Source organism: Octopus bimaculoides, chromosome 1 (assembly GCF_046866305.1).
Source record: "Octopus bimaculoides isolate indiv1 chromosome 1, ASM4686630v1, whole genome shotgun sequence".
Classification (NCBI taxonomy): Eukaryota; Metazoa; Mollusca; class Cephalopoda; order Octopoda; family Octopodidae; genus Octopus; species Octopus bimaculoides.
Window position 1 is genome coordinate 110406982 of NC_142928.1, and position 19044 is coordinate 110426025.

The 19044-nt window shown below is 34.5% G+C and overlaps 1 protein-coding gene across 1 annotated transcript in view; it reads left to right on the top strand.

The window, feature by feature from the left end:
• LOC106881420 (protein GPR107) overlaps nt 1-19044 on the top strand; it is a 39999-nt gene that overhangs the window by 1224 nt on the left and 19731 nt on the right. The window contains exons 2-9 of the mRNA XM_014931806.3: nt 5001-5123; nt 7064-7114; nt 8925-9022; nt 11091-11475; nt 12024-12125; nt 13434-13567; nt 16070-16145; nt 16662-16735. Of these exons, the coding sequence (XP_014787292.1) occupies nt 5001-5123; nt 7064-7114; nt 8925-9022; nt 11091-11475; nt 12024-12125; nt 13434-13567; nt 16070-16145; nt 16662-16735 (1043 nt within the window). The remainder of the gene's footprint in view (nt 1-5000; nt 5124-7063; nt 7115-8924; nt 9023-11090; nt 11476-12023; nt 12126-13433; nt 13568-16069; nt 16146-16661; nt 16736-19044) is intronic.

A 19044-nucleotide genomic window follows, 5' to 3' on the forward strand; every position in this document is an offset into this window, starting at 1 on the left:
AACCCGGAACCATGTGGTTGATACGTACATATATATATATACTTATCACTATATATATATAGTAATAGGTAAGTGTATGTATGTATGTATGTATCTATCTATCTATCTATATATATATATATATATATATATATATATATCATCATCATCGTTTAACGTCCGCTTTCCATGCTAGCATGGGTTGGACGATTTGACTGAGGACTGGTGAAACCGGATGGCAACACCAGGCTCCAATCTAATTTGGCAGAGTTTCTACAGCTGGATGCCCTTCCTAACGCCAACCACTCAGAGTGTAGTGGGTGCTTTTACGTGTCACCTGCACGAAAACGGCCACGCTCGAAATGGTGTCTTTTATGTGCCACCCGCACAAGAGCCAGTCCAGGGGCACTGGCAACGATCTCACTCGAAAACGCTACAAGGCCAGTCAGGCGGTACTGGCAACGGTCACGCTCAGGATGGTACATCTTATGTGCCACCCGCACAAGAGCCAGTCCAGGGGCCCTGGCAACGATCTCACTTGGCTTGCCGGGTCTTCTCACGCACAGCACATTTCCAAAGGTCTCGGTCAGTAGTCATCGCCTCGGTGAGGCCCAATGTTCGAAGGTCTTGCCTCACCACCTCAGTCCAGGTCTTCCTGGGCCTATCTCTTCCTCGGGTTCCCTCAACTGTTAGGGAGTGGCACTTTTTCACGCAGCTATCCTCATTCATTCTCACCACATGTCCAAACCAGCGCAATCGTCTCTCTTGCACACCACAACTGATGCTTCTTATGTTCAGCTTTTCTCTCAAGATACTTACACTCTGATGGGTATGCACATTTACATTACACATCCAGCGGAGCATACTGGCTTCATTCCTTGCGAGCTTACGCATGTCCTCAGCAGTGACAGCCCATGTTTCACTGCCATGTAGCATGGCTGTTCGTACACATGCGTCATACAGTCTGCCTTTTACTCTGAGTGAGAGTCCCTTTGTCGCCAGCAGAGGTAAGAGCTCTCTAAACTTGGCCCAGGCTATTCTTATTCTAGCAGTTACACTTTCAGCGCACCCACCCCCACTACTAACTTGGTCACCCAGATAGCGGAAGCTATCGACTACCTCTAGTTTATATATACATATATATATATATATATATATATATATATATATATATATATATATAGTAAACTAGGAGAGATAACACAAGCCAGGTGTTTACCACAGGAAAGCACTCAATAATTGGCGGCTATCTGAAGTTGTTTAAAGAAGAAAATCAGGAAGCTTTACTTCCGTCTTAGATTATATATATATATATATATATATATATATAGGCGCAGGAGTTACTGTGTGGAAAGAAGTTTGCGTAGCACCTTGGCCAAGTGCCTTCTGCTATAGCCTCTGGCCGACCAAAGCCTAGTGAATGGATTTGGTAGACGGAAACTGAAAGAATGCCGTCGTGTATATGTAATATGTGTGTGTGTGTGTGTGTATCCCACTATCGCTTGACAACTGGTGTTGGTGTGTTTACCTTAACAGTTTGGCATAGAATAAGTACCAAGCTTCAAACAAAGTACTGGGGTCGATTCATTTGTCAAAAAATTATTCAGGGCGTTTCTCCAGCATCACCACAGACTGAAACAAGTAAAAGTTAAAAGATATATTGTGTCATCCCATAAATAATGCGGCTTTTTCAATTGCATGAACTAAAAGTTAGAGTGGGGACGGGATAGAGTACCAGCATCATCTTGCTATAAAAACAGGTAGTAATTTTACCTTATACTTTTAGTGCAAGTTTTGAAGAGTGCAGTTCGATTTTAACTGTTATTTTTCAATGGAAGTGACAAAGAAGCATATTCGGCATATTTTGCTTTATGAGTTCAGTAAAGGCAACAACATAAAGTAAAATGTGAGGAATATTAATGCAGTATATGGGGATCGGACAATAAGTGTAAGCCAGTGTCAACGGTGATTCCAGTAATTCTGAACCGGAATCTACAGCCTGGAAGATGAGGCTCATCCTGGAAGATCTGTAGAGCTCAAAGAGGATGTCCTGCAAACCCTGATGGAACAAAATCCCATCATAACTGTTGAGGAACTAGCAGAGAAGCTTGGATTTGGTCATCCAACCATTCATCAACACCTGTGTGCCATTGAAAAAGTCAGCAAATTGGGTCATTGGGTTCCTCACAAACTTTCCAAGTCTAATTGTATGCAGAGAGTGAATGTATGCTCTCCTTTGCTGTCACGTTTCACCAATGAACCTTTTTTGGACTGAATAGTGACTGATGACAAGAAATGGGTTCTCTATAAAAATGTCAAACGCCTAAGACAGTTGGTAGGGAAAGGAGAAACCCCGGCACCCCAGGCTAAAGAAAGTCTTCATGCATGTAAGGTGTTATTTGTTTGGTGGGATATGAAAGGTTTAGTCCACTTTGAACTTTTAAACCCAAACCAAACGATAACAAAGGAGATCTACTGTGAGCAGCTTGAGTGCTAGAAGAAAAACGACCATCTTTGGTTTGAAGATGAAAGACAATCTTCCATCAGGATAATGCCCGGCCACATACAGTGAAGATGACATTTCAAAGGCTGTGCCTCACCCACCAGATTCGCCAGACATTGCCCCATCTGATTATCATTTATTCTTTGAAATGAATAAATGTCTCTCTTGGGAAAGTCTGACATGTACCCTGTACATATACACATGCATATATACAGTGGGGGGAAATAAATATTCGTACTTGTCAAAATTATTTATTTAATTTGCATAAACTAAGAATATGCAAAAGAAACTAATAAATTATAGTAACTAAGGAATTTATATTCAATTATAAATATTTAGGGGTGAAAAAAGTATTTGTACAGAACATAAATAACCGATAATTCTGATTTAATACTTCGTAGCATAGCCATTATTCAGTTCCACTTCAACCAATATCTTCTAGTTGTTCTTAATCAATGACTCGCATCTATCTTTAGGAATTTTTTCCCATTCTTCTTGACAAATTTTCTTCAAATCTGGAATGCATGTTGGGGCTATTGAATGAATTTTAATTTTCAAATAACGCCACAAATTTTCAATGAGGTTCAAGTCAGGTGACTGGCTTGGCCATTCTAATAATTTTATATTGTGATCGACAATCCATTTTTTGGTAGACTTCGCCGTGTGCTTAGGGTCATTATCTTGTTGTAAAACCTGCCTTTCACAAAGCTGGAGCTTTTCTACAGAGTCCCATAAATTATTGTTCAAAATATTTTGGTACAACTCTGCATTCATTCTATCATCTATCACATGTAAATTGCCAGTGCCATTTGCAGAGAAACACCCCCACACAAGGATGTTGCTACCTCCAAACTTTACGGTAGGAATTGTGTTTTTCGGCGAATAGGTGGTACCATCTTTCCTCCAAACATGGCTATGCGAATTTCATCCAAACAATTCAATTTTCAACTCGTCTGTCCATAGAACATTTTCCCAGAATGTATCAGATTTATCTTTATGTTCATAAACAAATTTTAAGCGGTCATCTCTATGCCTTTTAGTCAACAGCAGAGTTTTTCTAGAAGAGCATGACTTCAGTTCATTCCTATGAAGTTCATTGCTGATTGTTCATAGTGTAACACTAGTTCCTGAAGATCTAGGGGAAATCTTGCATGGTGCACCAGATCTTATTCTGTTTTCAACAGTTCCCAATTTTTTATATCTTTGAATAAATAAAGATATGGCAGAAAATGGAATACAGTGTCTCTGATATTTTCCTGTAACTTTTACCTGCTTTCCACTGTTCAATAATAAGTTTTTCACTGAATTTGTGAGTTCTTTACTTTTTTGCCATTATTATGACACTACTTTATGTTGTCTCAGTGCTGAATGAAAAAGCTAGCATTTTGACACTTAAAAGATACAAGTTACCCATTTTATCCACATGTATTAAAATTCCTTCTTTTTTCTTAAGCTCCTTCATTAGGGAGTTTAGTTTCTGGATTTTTTGCGTGGAATCAACTACCCTGGCCTCCTAATACGCTACAAAACTCTTTTTGTGGTCCGAGAAATGAGGGTGGGTGTGGTGTTGCCTCGGAAATTTTACCCATTTATATTGTGTAATTCACCGACAAATTGTCACCTACCTCTTTGTTTCTTTGTTATTAAATAAATGGATTCTGAACAAAACACTTCTTTCCACAGCGAAAAATAAAAACAAAACTCTTTTGCACCCAAAGTAATATGTGTGTGAGAGAGGATGAACGATTTAAAATAAATATATTTTAATTGATATAACCTCCAGCCATGGGGAAATAGCAGAATACCATTCAAGTCTTTAATCTTTTATATAGATTTATAGGCATAGGCATGGCTGCATGATTAAAAAGTTCCCTTTGGAATCAAATGGTTCATTCTTACTATATGGGCACTGTTGGCTGCAAGGAGTCCAATGCCTTGTTAGTGAAACTGGTAGATGGAAACTTAAGAAGCCCAACATTTGTGGGCTTCTTCACATATTCACACAAGTCTGTACATTTCTGTATTCTAGTATTGACATTGCATATATTTAAGAGATAAGAAATAATGTACATAATTCCTTTATTTCTTATCTCTTAAATATATGCAATGTCAATACTAGAATACAGAAATGTACAGACTTGTGTGAATATGTGAAGAAGCCCACAAATGTTGGGCTTCTTAAGTTTCCATCTACCAGTTTCACTAACAAGGCATTGGACTGGACTCCTTGCAGCTATATTATATGACACCAGCCAACAGTGCCCATATAGTAAGAATGAACCATTTGATTCCAAAAGGAACTTTTTAATCATGCAGCCATGCCTATGCCTATAAATCTATATAAAAGATTGAAGACTTGACAGCCTAGTGAATGGTATTTTATTGCCCATTGGAGATTGGCATATATTGTTGAGGAGAAACTGAAAACTACATAAAATTGGTTATAGCAGTTTTATGTTTTGAAAGGATTTATCAACTAATCCATTTGTTTAATATCTGTTCTTTGTTTTGTTTCCAGGATGATGATCGTAGGCAGTTTACATTAAGTACCTTTGGTTTTCTCAAAGGAGGAACTCTTACAGTAAATGTAACAAAATTCTCTTTCATTAAAGAAAGTAGTCACAAGCTTGATGAATCATCTGTAAGTAAATAATCTGTCATTGACATTTTTTTTAACTATGGCAGTTATATCTAATTTCTAAACTAAATAAACAGTAGTTAGTGATAGAAAGGGTAACCATCTTCATTTGTATATAAATTTCTAAATTGCGAAAAATGTCATATCTTGTCTGTTCAAGATTGAAAGTGTATTATCTGACATAAAAGTGTCAAGATGTTATTTGAATATGTTCAGAATATTACCAATCTTTATTTTACTGTTCTAAACTTTGTAGCCTAAAGAGATTACTACTTATGTAGAATATAATATTGTTGTCACTATCACAGATGCAAAATGGAGTTTTTAGCATTGCCATGAAAAACTGCCTGAAAAGTTCAGGTGCAACAACACATCTTTGCTTGCTACTGTTGGAGACAAGTGTCCACAGAGCAGACATTGTTCCACATGGAGGGAGCTGATGAATGTAATTGTTCCATCATGGAGGGAGCTGATGAATGTAATAATTTCACTTGATATATCCAACTCAGAGAATACTATCCAAAGCACCACTCTAGAGGAAGAATCAAATACTTAGTTCATATCAACAAACACTACATGTAGGTCCTTCTTGCGTTTCTTGATTTTTACCCTGGATCTGACAGACTAAAAATCACGTCTATATATCATATTGCCTCTGTAGGTTGGCAGTGTCCACAAGATAAGTATTGATTCCTTGAAGGTTGGGATGTACCAAGATTTACAATCAAAGGAGACTTAAGATACTTTCTTGTACATTTATATGAAGAAAGCATCATTAAATCATTGTATGATAATATTCACTATGTCACTGTAACTCTGTGAGATGTATTGCTACAATCCTGATCCAGTGCATTTCAGCCAAGAGTCTGTACTGTCATCATTCTTTGATGATAGCTTGCACATATTTGTTTTAGGGCTAATGTCTGATGTCATAAATTGACAGCTGTAATGTTAACAGATGGTCTATGTTCTTGCAATAGAGTTTTCTCATATCAAGACTCCAGGAGACTCTCTGAAGTTCATGGCTATTAAAAATGCTCCTTGCATGTGAACAGAGTTGCTACATGCAATTCAGTCCTTATGAGAACTGTACAATTTAGAGTACACTCATTATAGAAGGATTATTGTCAGTGAACCAGTTACAAAGATTGCAATATTGAAACCTGGTAATCCCAATGTGTGTATAAAGCACGCCTCTCCGGTGAGATTTCATACACATTCACAGTCATCTTCAATTTAAAGTCTGAAGTCTGATTCTTAGATTTCTTATAACTCTCTAATATTAAAGTTACCATGGAGTAAAAATTTGAAAGATAGACCAACAGTTGGAGTAGAAATACTCCTTGTTAACTATTAAGTTATTGACTGTGAATGCATAGCTAGTAATAAAAATGACATACAAGTTCATAGTTTAAAAACAATGAGACATTAGGTAAACATTCCACTTGAGAGGAAGGAATTCTAGGTTCTTTGTAATGTTGCTCCTTAAGTTAAAGCTAACACCACAAAAGCATTCAGTTCACAGGTATGAGGCAGTCTCATCTTTGTGCGAAACCATATCTATGGAGGTATCACTAAATAGTTGAATAGTTAGTTCACATATCTTGTAATTGGACTAACTACAAATGCATGGTCATAGAGATGTGAGTGTGCAAATTGTTTAATATAATATATGCCAGTACTGCCTGACTAGCCCTTGTGCTGGTGGCATGTAAAAGCACCCACTACACTCTCGGAGTGGTTGGCATTAGGAATGGCATCCAGCTGTAGAAACTATGTCAGATCAGATTGGAGCCTGGTGCAGCCATCTGGTTCACCAGTCCTCAGTTAAATCATCCAACCCATGCTAGCATGGAAAGCAGACGTTAAATGATGATGATGATGATGATTTAGTATACATATATTTTGCTATTGAATTATTTCATTTTTGCTTTGGTTTACAGTTTGGATTTACACTTGACAAAAGTGGGAATACTGGAATGTCTACATATTTGGTATGTACTTTTTCTTATGAGATATATAGTATTCAGAATAATAATCTCAATTTGATTTTTCTTTTATTGAATATTTCAGCTTATAAATTTGTGTTAGCAAGAAAATCAGTTGTTGTTAAGCAGATAATTTGATATTTAAATTAATGTCATGGTAGTCTGAGAGTCTGTACCTGTAAAAAAAATTTCTATTTTATTACAATTATGTTTTTTCAAGGATTCTAGTATTGTAAACTGAACTGGAAATTGTTATAAAGGTAATTCCTGTAATTTCTCATACTTAATACTAAAAGGTTCCATATAAAAAAATTAATAAGAATTTATTTTCAAATTTTTTTTTTATATATATATTTACCTAAACTATGTTAGCAAAATGGAACTATTTTGGTGAAGTCCAGATGGTTTATTTTATATATTTTTTTATATCTGTGTATACACATGTAATACAGTTAACATGTCCTTTGCATTCATCAGCAGGTATAGCTGGCATGAAACTCCAAAGGAGTCTTTGTGGGCTAAAAAGAATTGCCATTGTTTGCCACTGGTTAGTGATCAACCTGAAATAAAAGGAATATATTATACTTTGGGCCTTGTATCATCATTAGCAGTGGTTGCTTTGTCATTGTCTCCCCTCAATGTTCATTTGAATTAAATGTCTATCCTATATACTTCAGATATATTTCACTCTAACTAATTATTAATCCCTCTCTATTCTCATTGTCATGCTACTTCTTCACATTACTTTACAATGTACTTAAATATTCATTCGCATCAAGTACCTGTTTTTATCTATTGACTTTTTTTTACTTGTTCCATATATCAAGCTTACATTGCACATCCAGTAAATCATATATTTGTACCACAGTAGACCTTTCCTTTAACTGTTGGTCAGTTTACACATCCTTGAGTTCACAAGTGTCAGGGAGTCTCAATGAAAGAATTAACAAATAGTTGAATGATTGTAGCTGTGTTTTTGTTGTTAATTACACAGCATGCAGATATTTCATGACACTAATGTTTGACTCATGTACCATATCCCCTCATATACAAAGGGAATCCTTTCTTAAATATAATTATTATTGTGCTTTGTTTAGCACAATAGTAACTATGCAGTCTATAACTAATAAGGTCATACATATAAGAATGCTGACTGAAGCAGTGTTTATTCAGCCTTATTAGGATGCCATAATATACTTCCATTTCTCAGGTGCTTGTAATTAATACCAAAACTATACTTATATCCAGTCTTGTTTTACTGTTCTCCAGCTTCATAAGAAGTTTTCATCAAGTTGAGCTGCTTGACAACTGACTAGATTCATAGGTTTGAATCTTGCTAAAGTTGTCTTGTATTTGTAAATGTAGATTCTTTCATTTGACTGAGTTTACGTTTTAGAAAAGGACATGCTATCACAAAGAAAAACTTCATGTTTTTACTTGTCACAACTTCTATTATTTTGATAATGTTTTACAGAAATATTTCATTTCAACAGAAAGTAAAAGGTAACTTTTGCTGTATTGTACAAATAAGTGTAGTTTAGAGTGTATGGTAACTGTGATACCAAAGATATTGCTGCATAAATATTTTAGTTCTATAGCTTCTACTTTTGAAGGAGATTTCTTCTTCTCTAATACTAATTATCTTGATTTTAGCATTGTAAAGAGCTGTAAATTCTTCACTGTCAAATTTGATCTTTTTCCATAATTTTACTTATAGTATTGTATTTATTTTTGGTTAATATAACTTGATATTCAAGATTGTATTGTTTACTAATTGATCATATCTTAAGTATAATTTCTTTTTTCTTCGTGGCAGGAAAGCATGCAGGAAAAGTGTATCCTGTCCAAAAAGGATTCTGATGATACTGATTCTGTCTCATTAATATTTTTCCGTATGAATTTTAAGGATGAAGTGTAAGTGCTCATCTTAAGATTTCACTGCTTATTTTCATTGCACATGTCTAACCCTTTAGAATTTAAATTGGCCAGATTTGGCCTTTCACACCTACCCTACAATGCCATTCTAAGAAAAAACTATCACATGACTGAAATCTCGAAGCAACAAGATAATGCATGACATTCAAAACAATGTGATTAAATAAGCATTATATTTGACAAAGTAATCTGAATGCTAAAGAGTTAAATGTTGGCTTTTATATTTAAATCAGTGTACCTCAAGTAAGATTTTATGCCAGTATACTTGAGTAATGTCTAACTGCTATTACTCTGCCTGTTTAATAAGTACTAATATGAAATGAGAAATTGATTTCTGATTAAATAAAGATATAGGTGCAGGTGTGGCTCTGGTAAGAAGCTTGCTTCCCACTCATACAGTTTTGGGTTTAGTCCCACTATATGGCACCTTGAGCAAGTCACTTCAAACTATAGCCCTGGGCCAACCAAAGCCTTGTGAGTGGATTTGTTAGACAGGTACTGAAAGAAATGTGTGTGTGTGTGTGTGTGTATTTATCATTCACTACTACCTGACAACCAGTGTTAATTTGTTTATGTCCTCATAACTTAGTGGTTCAGCTAAGAATAGACTAATAGAATAAGAAATTAGCATAAAATTAAGTGCTGGGATTGATTTGTTCAATTCAGCCCTTTAAGGCATTGCCTCTGTATGGCCTCAGTCAAGTGACTAAAACAAGCAAAAGATAAAAGCTATGTTTGTAGTGTTCAGTAGATGTATGCAGTGTTGTATGGTCCAGAGAAATGGTTCATTGTTTTTCAATGGTACTTAATGTAGAAGTAAACATAAATGAATTGCTTGTTATTATATAAAAAAAAATCTTTTCATGGATTCTTATTTTGAATGTTTGTAATTCCAAGGTTAGTATACTTTAACCCTTTAGCACTCAGATTTCCCTGTCAAATGTAATGCTTATTTATTCACATTGATTTGAATTAGTCATGTATTACCTTGTAGCTTTGAGGTTTTGATGAGGTAGCTGTTAATTTTTAGAACTATATTGTAGGGTAAATGTGAGAGACCAGATCTGGCCAGTTTGAAGGTTATTTTGGCTGGATATGGCCAGCGTAATTCTAAAGGGTTAAAATAGTAGTTCTCAAAGCTGTAGTATATGATGTACTGTAAGGGATGTTTAGGTGTGTTAAGGCTTTAGAAAATCCATACTAATGATTGAACAGCTTGTTATTCCTGAATTTGTTATGTGCAAGTGTGATTAATAAAATAAGATAAGCAATTTTGTTCTATATTATTTACTAAGTTTTAGACTTTCCATGCTAAATGTTAGTAATTGTTTATTTACTCTTCATTACACCATAAAATCATAAAGATTAACAACTACTGATTTAAAGTTATTGATCTTTAAGGAAAACCATACAAATAGTAAATGCTAGATATATTGAGGTGACCTCATTTTTAGATTTTGTTGAAACTTACCTTCAGTCAACATGTTGTTTCAGTATTTTCACTGATAATATAACATATGTTTAGTTTCTTTATTGATTCAATATTTGAATTACAAAGAAGTTTTCTTACATCAGCATTTTTTTAGTTTATACTTTTCTAAAATATTCACTGAAATCTTTGGAATTTTTCCCCCTCAAATTGTCTCTCAAGAGGCAGAGTTGGGAATCCTAAAGCTCAGCATGTTATTTGAATAGCCTATTTTTTAGAATCCTGTTAATAATAAAAAGATACTAATATATTATAGTCTATTTCATTGTTCATTATTTCACTTTGTTAAAACAGTGAGCTGGCGGAGTCATTAGTACAATCGGTTCAAATGCTTAACAACATTTCTTCTGGCTCTTTACATTATGACTTCAAATGCTGCTAAAGTCAACTTTGTGTTTCATTCTTTTAGACTTGATAAAATAAGCACTATTCAAGTACTGGAAGTTAATGTAATCGACTACCCACTCCCCTTAAAATTGCTAACTTTGTGTCAGAATTTGAAACAATTGTTTCACTTTGTTTTAAATACATCTTTATGTATCTATTTCTTTTTTTCAGTTTGCACGTGGACCGGAAAGGGAAAGATTTAAGTCGTTTAATGATATCTACTCTGGATAAAAAGACTTTCATCTCTCGGCATAAACTATTTCGACGTGATTCTGATGACCAGGTGAAAAAACATGTGGCAAGTGACAGTTTCTTGTTGCCCAGATTTCAAAGGGCTGCCTTGAAGCCTGAAGCAAATAATTCTTTGCCCTTAAATAATTCCTTGGTCAATACTACAGTAAAAGAACTCTCAAAGCCTGTTTCAAATTCAACTTCAACCAATAACACTCTTCCTTCAGCTAGTAAAGAACACAAAATATCTACAGCAGGACCCACTGATGGAATAGTGCAAGATGTTATTAAGCTAAAGAAAGTCAATGGATATTATACAGCTTATGTAAGGTTTAATTTTCTTCTGTTTTGTCCTGCTTTCGTTCTAACATAATAAACTTTAATGCATTTATTTGATATATTCTATATGCCAAACATTTCTGCTAATATCATTTTATGCAACTTGAAATTTTGTTGTGTTGTTTGAATTATTACTGGAAATGAAATTATTAAAAATTTAAATTGTAGGCTGAGTTCCTCTAAATTCTAGTTTGTGTTTGATAATGTACTGAAATTGTCAGAGAAAATCTACACAGATAAGTGGTTTTGAAAAGCGGTCTGTACTGTATCAATAACTAAAATATCAATATTTTCAGAATTTTAAGATACATTAACAATCATATTAAATAGCAAAGTTTTGAGTCATGTTTGGTTGTACTGAGTCCCCATATTAAAAATATTGACTTATGTGGACTTGCTAATTAAGACAGCTATGATTTTAGATTTATATTGGACTGATCTACAATTTTTTATGCCAAAACTTGGGCTATATTGAAAAACTTTTTTTGCATATCATTGATATTAATATTTTGAAGTTATTGTTTTTAAATTCAGTTCCTTGTTTCTGTAAAGAAAGATAATGAAGAGGGCCTGTACAATTTGTTCTTTCACAACTGTATTAATTACAAGGGAGCAAATTCAGCTGTTAATTTATCTGTAAGTGTAATTTATATTCCTATGTATTTGAGTAATATTTAATAAACTGGCTTTTTCTCAGCACCAAAACCTTTTTTAATGTGTTGCTAGCATGAAATGAAAAACTGCTTTTTGATTAGAAATTAAGTGATATGTCTGTAGTGTTGAATATATGTATGTAGTGTTCAGTGGTTCAATGTGCTTCAGAAAGTCATATAGAAGTAAAATAATTGTTTGTATTATGATGAAAAAAAAAATTTTACCTATGGAGATCTATCTAGTTGTATCAAATGAGGAGAGGTAGGATTTCATTTTATCTGAAGTTTTATGACAATGTAAAAAAAATTCTTGTTGTTATTTTTTATTATTGTTCACTCAGAGATCAGCCTGAATGAATAGAGCTATGATCAAAGATATGACACCTCCAGTCTTGTCTCATGCATTGTGTGTCTAAGACAACATTGTCCTAAGATGTAGTTGAGGAACAATATATTAAAAACTGACAATAGCACACAAATCTTCTAATTATGAGAAGAACGAAGTGTTGAAATGTTATTACAAGAGGCTGCTGAATGTGGAAAATGTGTGGATGGGAAAAGGAACTACACCATGTATGCCCAACAAAAGGGACCAGCTATTGAAGTTGACAGTTATATGGTCAAAATAGTCGTTAAAGATATGAAGAGAAATGCAGCTGGTCTATCAGGAAGATTAAGGTACTGAAAATATCTTGTGAAGTAAGGCTCAAACTAGCCACTTGCATAATCAACCAGAAAATACAAAGAGTTGTCATACCCAATGCCTGGTATAGCAGTATAGCCATCAGCTGTTACAATGGCAAAGGATATATTCTGGAATAAAAGCAACTACAGAGATATCAAACCAGGTTATGAAAGTGATGGAGAGAGTATCAGCATAATTAATTAGGAAGTGAACCAGCTTAGATGAGGCACAGTTTGGATTTGTAACAAGGTATTCCTAAAACTTGTTGGTTTCCATTCTTTATTGTTTTTGTCAAATATTTGCTCAAAGCTGCAACAAATACAGTTAGATAAAAATTTAGAATTTTCTTATGGTTTCATTCCTAATTCAGAAGTTTGAATTGAAAATGTCTTGACTTGTCATGCTTTATTAAATGAAAAAGAGCAGATAATAGAAAAAGTGTTGTACGGTGCACAATTAACTAGAAACTGATGAGTTCAGTAATTTAATGTTGTGATTAAAATTAAACGTTTTGAAGCCAGAATGGAATAAATACTTAGTGTTTTTTTAAACTTGTTTCATTTTTATAACACTTCAATATTTTGATTATTTTTCATTATTTTTCAGTTAATTCTTGTAGAAGATAACAATGGAAATTATCTTTCTGCTGGTGATATGCCTTTACCAATGCTTAATTTTGTTTGTAGCTTTGCATTTTTCTTGACTGGATGTGCCTGGCTTTTTGTGCTCCAACGCTCAAGGTAAGAAGAATTTTGTTTTTCCATATACTTTATTTGATTTGAAATCTCTTTTGCACATGAGTTCCTTTTTATATACTACTATTACTTTGGAAACATTCTCATTCCCCCAAAAGACAATTGCTTTGACCTGTCACTCTCACTTCCAATACTTAATGATGACAACAACAAGCTAATGGGGGACCTTAATGTGGTTGCTCCTCCTGCAAGAAATAACTAGTACACCTTCACTAGTTCATTTTCCCTAAAACCAGATCTACTGGACATCTGCTCTCCTATGTCACTCACCAGCTGTCTCTCATCCTTAAGCAATTCTGTGAAACAATGTTGTTATACTTGATATTAGTAAAGCATTTGATCATGCCTCGCAAGCAAATCTCTAAGCTAAACCACTTGCTAATTAGCTCCATCCATCTCCCATCTTTTGGATCAGTGTTTTCCTGATTGCACTATTGTAGATGGAACTTTCTCTGATCCCTTGCTCTTTTTCAACTCTGCTGAACTACAAAGTTTGGTTTTCTTATCCACACACTTTCAATGATGTTCTTGTCATCAACAACTGCCTCTCATTCCTTTCTAACCTTCCATACACACGCCTTCTCCACCTTATACTAAATCTGACTCCACAAACAGAGACTTTCAACAGCATGAAGTTAAACTCTACATATCAAAGAAACAATATTGTAGCGCACCGCTGAACATGAATTGAATGAGCCAGAACCCTCAAGGTCAACACAAATGCTAGACCTCACCATCACTGAGGATTTCTCCTGATGAACACACATCATCAACATAGTAAAGATTGCATCACAAACACTGATTTTCTTCTTCAGAGTTAAAATACTTCAGCTCCTAACAGTTATTAATTCTATACAAAGCTCACTTGATATTCACTCTAGAGTTCAGCGCCTTTATTTTTGGATAGTCATGACCAGTTCATTCTTTGCTTCGTGTGGCCAGAGGTAGAGTGCCCCCTGAAATTGACGAGATATGGCTGGTGGCAGCTATCCTCTATCATACAGAGGAAGATAGAGAAGTTTTAAAAATGTCGAAGTCTACGGAGGTGAACTGATGGGAACATGAGCTAGAAGTAATGGTCCATATAGACCTGCCAGACCTTCATAAGATTGTGGAAGAGCTGGTTTTACCTGACGCGACCAGATTAAGGATTGTTGTGGAGGGTAGACCTCCGATATGTTTTGAGTGTGAAGTAAGAGGACACATGCAGGCCAAGTGTCCCCAGAAACATGAGGAGAAAATAGAGAAACAATTTATGGTGGAAGAAAGAAAGAAAAGTAACGTAGAATCTCTACCTAAAAAGAAAAGAAAGCCGGAGGAAAATAAGAATGAACGCAAAGACCGGAACCTTCAACTAGTAAGGAGGAGGAAAGACGGAAGAAGAGACTTGAAAGTGAGAAGGAGGAACAAACAGAGACAGAAATACTAGCAACAGAGGTAGAGAGTGAGGTGATACAGCCGAGAAAGCCACCGAAGGGGAAACACGAAAGAATGATGGTTTGTTATGGAAAGAGTGTGGAAATAGAAAAGAGAATTTCCAAAATGAAAAGGATCAAGTTGGCCGACAAGGAGGAGAATTGTAATGAGAAAGCGGTGTTGCTGGAAGATGAGAGAGCAGGAAGGTTGAGAGAAATATTCGGAGACAGGATAGAAATAACAGCACTCCGATTTAGATACGACGAATTGCCATTGGTGATAGCATTCAAGGATTTAATGGAGTTTATGGTATGACATTGCGAACACGATACAAACTGGAAAATAATTACTTATTTTAAAAACAGTAAAATGGAACTTCCTACTTTGGTGGGTAGGTAAGCCATTACATTCTCATTATTTTCATATTCATATTCATTCGCTATATGTTTTTATATACCCCATGTATTGTTTGGTCTGTCCTTGTGGTGTCCCCTCTTTATAAAGGCCATGTGCCTAAATAAAAGAAATAAGTTCATTCTTTGCTTGGGTATAGTGTGAAATCCTTTCATAAAAACCTTGCTCTTCCTATTAGGACATCTCTTACAACAGGCTTCTGCCCCTCAGAATTAGCTGCTATTGTGCCACTTCTACTCTGGCCCTTCCAACTTACTTGTCTTGACAACTACAATATTTCATTCCAAAGCATTTGTACTGCACTAACCCTATTCAAAGTTCTTCCTCTTCTCATCGTTGACCTGCAATTCCTTCTCTGCCCATTTTTTTTGCAGTTGTTCAAAAGGAAGATAAATCATGTTAATCTCACTGATCTTGGAGGATCTTCAATGGCTGTGGGCACATCTTCTTCTGGGCCAAACCAATAACAAAACTTAAAATAAAATTAAATTTGATACATATTATCATTTAGTTTATAATGATATTCCTAAATTATTTGTTTAATTGAAAATAATTTCAATTCCCATTAAGTAGATACAATTATTATTCTTTAGTGATTTTAAAATAACTATTCCAGTTAGAATTTCTATTGATTGTTATTCTCAATTTCTTTTGCAGTGAAGATGTGTACAAAATGCATTATTTAATGCTTGGAGTTGTTTATGTGAAAAGCATTTCCTGTTTATTTCATGCTGTAAGTTTATCTATGAGGCTTTTATGATTAAAAAAAAAGAGGATCTCTGTAGTTGTGAGTTCATCAACTTTTCCTATTTTACAGTAATTAATTTTTTGGAACTATAAAGTCACAAAGATGTTCAATCAACTCAGTTTCCTGCCCCTGAATTGACATATAAGTGGCTGAGTATCCTACAGACATATGTAATTTAATTCATACACAGAATCAGTGTGACACAGTCTGTGACAAGGCTTTATCTCTTAAATTATATGCACAATCTTTCGAATAGGCTTCTATTGCCTAGTTTCACTCACAAGTATGAGCCAATCCAAGATGCCACATAGTAGGATCAAATCCAAGATCTTGCTGCTGCAAAGAGAAAATCTTAATCATTAGGCCACATGGCACCTACTCTTATATTGTAAACAGTTCCCTTTTTTCCTAAAGACTATTATCGTTATAGATTAATAATTAGTAGAATTAACTCACTGTTCAGTTTCCAAAATAATTGTGTTTTTTTGTTTTTTGTTTTAGATAAACTTTCATTTTATACAGACCAAGGGTATACATGAAGAAGCTTGGGCCATATTATATTACATTGTCTATTTGTAAGTAATTTTCACAACAATTTGCATCAGACATATTGTATCTTAAGCAGTTCCAGTATTGTAAAGCTCAAAACAATGCCTTAATAGTATTCAAGATATTTAGAAACTATTTGATGATAAGGACTTCATAAATAATAGGCTTGTAACAATGGAATTACATTTGTGTATGTGTTAGATTTCTTCATTGAGATGTTTTATTCTGACTGGTGCTGTGATTCCTATAAATTACACAGAGGGGAACAATTTTGAACATAATTTCTGTTGAGTTTGTTTTTTCGCATGATTTAGAGTAAAATTGGCTTACCGATTTCAAAATTACAGTCAATTTTCTTCTATCATGTCAAGTTTTTTTCCTGCAGCTTACTCTCTAAATAAGCACAATTGTATTGTTCGTCCAGCTGCTTTTTAAGCACAATTGTATTGTTTGGTCAGCTGCTTTTATTATTTTATTGATAATACTGTGGAACATTTTTGAAAAATTTTAATTGTCCTGCTTTTTTACAATTAGTCCTACCTAATTTGAAGTGTATTGGGTTCAGAAATTCCCTCAGAAATATTCTATCATGTCAAGTTTTTCATTAAGCAGGAATTCACTTTTTACCAAAAATTATCAATTTTGCCATTAAATGCAAAACTGAAATGTAAGAAACTAACACAAACCAAATAGTAATTTTTTTTGTTTAACAAATATATTATGCAAAATGTTTAACCCATTAAGTCCCACTGTCCTATAAATAGGACACTAAATAAGAACATTAAATAAGCTATATTACATTGTCTCAGTGTCCTATTTATAGGACACCGAGTATTTCCATTTCTACTTGAAGTAAAGGAGTTTTAATAATTATTTTTTTCATTTTTACCTATTTTCAATCCAATTTTTCAGTAATATTCAGAAATTTAAGTACTCTGGGACTTAATGGGTTAATTACACATCTTAGGATAGATATTCCTGTCAAACTGGTGCTTCATCTACTCGAGGAGTGAACCTTCTCTTTACTGTTTTGTGTGAATAATTTGCATCACGACAGTCTCTTTTCAGAGACCAGCAGTAGTCAGCCATCATGTTTGTATTCTACCTGCTTTGATATCTAGTTTTCATGGTCTTGATTCTTGGTGGAATCTTCCTCCTTGGTCATCACTTATTGCACTATGATTTTCAGGGAAGTAGTCCAGGTGACTGCAGGAAATGCACTTTTACACTCATAATGCAGTCCACTGATCAAAAACTGGTTAACAGGGTCTGCGCAAGTTCTTCATAACTTGACAACTTTCTGTTTCCTAGGAAATCAGACACAACTGCAGCAAAGTATTCCATGCTTTTTTTAATGCCAGACATGGTCTCCAAAACTGCTTGTCCTGCAATAGCCACCTAACCTGTGGCCCATCAAACACACCAACCTTAATTTTCTCTCAAGACAAAGCTGGAAACTTTCTGCTTAAGTATATGAAATAGTCACTGTTTCAGTATTTCAACAGATACTTTACACACTGTATGGGGTGCTCAAGCTTTGTTTTGATCACCCAGTTTTTATTTTGTTTCACTGCTTAGGTAAAGTGCAACATCCACAAATATAGCAGAAGACATTAGAGCTATTTTTGCATTTTCTTCTCTCACAATTGGCTATATTTCTGAAATACAAAACTTATATTCAAGCTAGTTGTCACCTTGGAAAAGCATTTTCAGAATTGTCAGTTAATTAAAACATTAAGGTTGCATTCAACATACCACTTTTCATAAGAAATAGTTAAAGGTTCAACAAAATGTGTTTCATCTGGTTTGTACAAAGAACATTTCTATCATCATGACTGAAAATAGTGGAAGTTGATCAAGTTTGATGCTTTTTATTCACTGAAGATACTTGAATCACGACTTTTGTAGTTGCATTAACTTTAAATGATATTGAAAAACTGTTTTCAAAGTTATGTCATTAGTCTGCATTTGGATGAAGCTGAATCTGTCCTTTGAGTTTACGAGAAATCTTGATGATATAGAGCAAAATGGATTTCATTTTTGAAATCAACACCCCCAAATTACTAGGAAACACCAGACAACAAAAACCATGTTCCCCAGTGTTATTTATCTCAATTCATGCCATTAGCTTATTACCTCTGTTTTAGTGAAGGTGGTGGTATTGTTTACAGTCGTGTTTGTTTGTTTGTGGACAAGATATCTCAAGAACTGCTGGATGGATTTGGATGAAACTTTCAGGAATGTTTGGTCTTGTGACTGGCACGAACTGATTAGATATTGGTACCGAACAAGGATTCTAGATTATTTGTTATATTTACTTTACATGATTACAATC